The sequence below is a fragment of the Nematolebias whitei genome, chromosome 17, assembly GCF_014905685.2.
Source record: "Nematolebias whitei isolate Nwh7 chromosome 17, NemWhi1, whole genome shotgun sequence".
NCBI lineage: Eukaryota > Metazoa > Chordata > Actinopteri > Cyprinodontiformes > Rivulidae > Nematolebias > Nematolebias whitei.
Window position 1 is genome coordinate 41,775,026 of NC_056514.1, and position 4,799 is coordinate 41,779,824.

A 4,799-nucleotide genomic window follows, 5' to 3' on the forward strand; every position below is an offset into this window, starting at 1 on the left:
AGGAGAGCCAGTGCTGAGGGTTATGGTGGAGGAGGAGAGGTTGTGGATCCTCACTAACTGTGGTCTGTTTGTTAAAAAGTCTAGTACCCAGTTGCAGATGGAGGGGCTTAGTCCTAGTGTGGATAGTTTGTCCATCAGGGTTTGGGGGATCATGGTGTTGAAGGCGGATGTGAAGTCCACAAAGAGCATACGGACGTAAGAGTTTTTCTGCTCCAGGTGGTTGAGCGCAGTGTGGACCACAGAGGAGATTGCATCCTCTGTTGATCGGTTCTCACGGTATGCATACTGATGAGGGTCCTCGTTGATGTTGATGGTTGTTTTGATGTGAGTCATGACCAGTTTTTCGAAGCATTTAGCGACTATCGGGGTGAGGGCCACTGGCCGATAGTCATTCAGACCAGTCACTGTAGAACTTCAGATCTTTTTACAAGATATTCCAGGAAACATTGCTGAGTAGGAGAAGGCCCTTTTGTCTAGTTCAGTCCTCACTGAGGGAACACTGCAGGTAATGATGTCCTGAGAGCGCACGCTGTAACTGCACTCACAAAGACATGTAGGAGGAGATGTATGAATTTGAAAAAAGCATCCCTTTGGTTTTATCTGCATTTAGGACAAGTTTGAGGTGGAACAAATCAGACTGGATGATGTTAAGTGCAGATTTCAAAAGCTGGAAAGCCTTATCGACTGTTTTAGCTCGACAATAAACAACTGTGTCATCAGCATAGAAATGTATGGATGCATCAGGGATGCTCTGACCTACATTACCTATGTAGATTGTAAAGAGGGTGGGTCCTAAGACTGAGCCTTGTGGTACACCATTGTTGACTGGTAAATAACTGGAGGAAGTGCCATTATGTTGAACACATTGCCTCCGGTCTGAGAGATAGTTAGAGAACCAACCAATAGTGTGTTCTGAGAAACCAGTTTCTGAGAGCTTATGACACAAGATGTTATGATCCACAGTGTCAAAATCTTTAGACAGGTCTAAGAAAAGTGCAGCACAATAATCCTTAGCATCCAGTGCTTCGACCATGTCATAGAACGTCATATGAACTAAGAAAAACTTTAATAAAAGTATACTAAGCACTAATAGCATCAAAACAATACGCCGAACAGCGGCACAAACGAGTCCGTGTGAGCAGATGAGTACGAATGAACACAGCAACATGAAACAGATCAGCAGCAACATGAAACAGATCAGCAGAAACATGATGTGATTTTTCACAGTGATTCTCCTGGTTAGAGATTCATGAGTCTAACGTCTCAGGGTAGAAGCTGTTCCTCAGTCTAGTGGTTCTACACTTAATGCTCCTCAACCTCCTTCCTGAGGGGAGTGGAACAAAAAGTGTGCGCTGGATGAGTAGGGTCCTTCATGATGCAGGTGGCCCTCTTCCTGCATCTGGAGGTGTAGATGTCTGTGATAGTGGGGAGACTGACTCCAACATCTTCTGTGCAGCCTTCACCACTCTCTGCAAAGCTTTTCTTTCTGCAGCTGTGCAGCCTCCATGCCACACGTTGATGCTGGAGCACAGGATGCTCTCCACTGCACACCTGTAGAAGGAGGTGAGGACTGAGCTTCCAGACCAGCTCGTCAGCCGTCTGAGGAAGTAGAGTCTCTGATGAGCTTTCTTCATCAGGCTGGTGGTGTTGTTGCTCCAGCTGAGGTTGTCATTCAGGTGTACACCCTAGTACTTGTAGCTGGAGACAACTTCCACCGCAGATCCTCCTATGTTCAGGGCAAGGTAGGTGTGTTTGTTCCGTCTGAAGTCCACAACCATCACTTTTGTCTTCTTCACATTGATGTGAAGGTTGTTCTTCCTGCACCAGCTCTCCAGGTGTTCCACCTCCTGCCTGTAGCTGGACTCATCGTTGTTTGTGATGCATCCCACCACCACTGTTTCATCTGCAAACTTTACAATGTGACAGCCTGGATGGGTAGGTGCACAGTCACATGTGAGCAGAGTGAACAGGAGAGGACTCAGCACACATCCCTGAGGAGAGCCAGTGCTGAGGGTTATGGTGGAGGAGGAGAAGTTGTGGATCCTCACTGACTGTGGTCTGTTTGTTAAGAAGTCTAGGACCCAGTTGCAAATGGAGGGTCTTAGTTCTAGTGTGGATAGTTTGTCCATCAGAGTTTGGGAGATCATGGTGTTGAAGGCAGATGTGAAGTCCACAAAAGCATATGGACGAAGGAGTCCTTCTGCTCCAGGTGGGTGAGAGCAGTGTGGACCACAGAGGAGATGGCGTCCTCTGTTGATCGATTCAGTATGTGTACTGGTGAGGGTCCTCGTTGATGTTTGTTTTAATGTGGGTCATGACTTTTTCAAAGCATTTAGTGACTGTCGGGGTGAGGGCCACTGGCCTGTAATCATTCAGACCAGTCACTGGGATGATGGTGGCGGTCTTCAGGTCTGTGGGAACTGTTGCCAGGGTGAGTGAGGAGTTAAAGATGTCTGCCAGCACCTCGCAGAGCTGATCGGCACAGACTTTCAGCACCTTCCTGGAGATGTTGTATGGGCCGGTTGCTTTGTGGGGATTAAGCCTCCTGAAAGTACTCCTCACTTCGGCTGAGGTTACACTGAGAATCTCTTCATCCAGCGGTGAGGTGAGTCTGGTGCTGGGTGGTCTGTTCTGGTCTTCAAACTGTGCGTAGAACTTGTTGAGGGCATCAGGCAGAGATGGTTCTCTAGGGCATTGTTCACTCCTGATTTTATAATCTGTTATACACTTAATGCCTCTCCACATGCTCTGTGGGTCTTGTGAGGTGAATTGACCCTGGATCCTCTGTGCATATTTGAAGTCTGTGGTCCTGGTTTTTGTTTCAGACAGTTATCACCTGCATCGGGACCCTGAAGAAGAGCACAGCAGACGAGGATGGAGTTAGCTGTCTGGTGATTGGAACAGAGAACAGCAAAATCTTTGTCCTGGACCCAGAAGCTTTCACCATCCTGTCCAAGGTAGACCCCTGTCAGCTGGTCTTATCTGGTTCTACCAGGATCTTGGGTCTCTTTAAATAGCTCACCTCCCTTGTCTGTTGAAGATGTCCTTGCCTGCTGTTCCCACCATGATGGATGTGACGGGTCAGTTCGACGTGGAGTTTCGCATTACAGTAGCGTGTCGAAATGGCAATATCTACATCCTGCGCAGGTAAGATGCACCTGTAGCTTGTGGTCCCGCCCACCTGCTCCTGCAGACTGTAACGTGAACTGACAGGTGTTTGTGTCGTTCAGAGAGTCGGACACACCGAGGTACTGCATCGAGCTGTCGTCCCACCCCGCCGGTCTGGTGAGGGTCGGGAAGAATGTGGTGGTCGGCTGTACCAATGAGAGTCTGCAGGGCTTCACTCAGAAGGTAGACTCTGGTCTTCTGGTTAAATGATCTGAAATGTCAGAAGATTTAAAGACAGGACCAGAACCCCACAGAACTTATGAAGATGGGTCCTGGTCTAGTCTCTTTTTGCTCAAACAGGAGGTCAGAGTAAAAAGAAAACTAATGTTTGTTTTTGGGTCTTCAGGGGAAGAAGTTGTGGAAGATCATCCTCCCAGCCCCCATCACCACCATGGCTGCCATGGACCTTCCTACCAGGGGTTTTCAGGGGGTTCTAGTGGGCCTGGCAAACTGTGAAGTGCATCTGTACCGGGACAAGAACCTGCTCAGCATCATCAAGACTCCGGACACAGTCACCAGCATCTGCTTTGGTCGGTACGGTCGAGAGGATGGTACCCTCATTATGACAACCAAGGGAGGTGGACTGATAGTTAAGATCTTGAAAAGGACGGCAGTGTTTGATGACCGGGACAGTGCCCCCGGCCCTCCCCTGGCCCAGAGCATCCGCCTCAATGTCCCCAAGAAGACCAAGCTGTATGTGGACCAGACGCTGAGGGAGCGTGAGAATGGCCTGACTATGCACCGGACCTTCCAGATGGACCTGAGCCGCACAAGACTGGCAGCAGCCAGAGCCTATGTGAAAGCTCTGGAGTCCAGCCTGACCCCGGTCTCATCCAGCCTGTCTGAGCCACTCAAGATGAACGCTGTGGTCCAGGGCCTGGGTCCGTCCTTCAAGCTGACCCTGAACATTCAAAACACGGCAGCCTGTCAGTCTGTCATGAACCTGGCCATCAGTTTCTTGTACGACGAGAAACTGTACAGGGTTAGGAACCCGTACATGAGGATCCCGCTGCTGGTTCCTGGACTCATCTACCCTGTTGAGGCCTTTGTGGAGTGCACCAGTGACAAGGGCATCTCAGACATCATCAAGGTGTTTGTGCTGCATGAGGGGAAGAGTTCACCGCTGCTCACGGCTCATATCAATATGCCGGTATGCGAGGGGTCTGCTCTGAACTGAAGCAGTGCTCTGCTGACCCATCCTCTGGTCTGATGATCTGGTGGTCTGTAGGTAGATCTGCTAGTCTAATCATGAACTGGTCTGATGATCCAGTGGTCTGTAGATAGATCTGCTAGTCTAATTATCAACTGGTCTGGTGATCTGGTGGTTTCTAGATATCTCTTCTAGTCTAACGATCAACTGGTCTGATGATCCAGTGGCCTGTAGATAGATCTGCTAGTCTAATGATCAACTGGTCTGATGATCCAGTGATCTGTAGGTAGATCTGCTAGTCTAATGTTCAATTGGTCTGATGATCCAGTAGTCTATAAATAGATATGCTAGTCTAATGATCAATTGGTCTGATGATCCAGTGGTCTGTAAGTAGATCTGCTAGTCTAATGATCAATTGGTCTGATGATCTGGTGGTCTGTAGGTAGATCTGCTAGTCTAATGATCAACTGGTCTGATGATC

The 4,799-nt window shown here is 48.8% G+C and overlaps 1 protein-coding gene across 1 annotated transcript in view; it reads left to right on the forward strand.

Annotated features, from left to right (window-relative positions):
* Nucleotides 1–4,345, forward strand: part of bbs1 (Bardet-Biedl syndrome 1) — a 9,152-nt gene extending 4,807 nt beyond the window's left edge. The window contains exons 3-6 of the mRNA XM_037691301.1: nt 2,826–2,957; nt 3,041–3,147; nt 3,231–3,351; nt 3,515–4,345. Of these exons, the coding sequence (XP_037547229.1) occupies nt 2,826–2,957; nt 3,041–3,147; nt 3,231–3,351; nt 3,515–4,345 (1,191 nt within the window). The remainder of the gene's footprint in view (nt 1–2,825; nt 2,958–3,040; nt 3,148–3,230; nt 3,352–3,514) is intronic.
* Nucleotides 4,346–4,799: the final 454 nt, after the last annotated feature.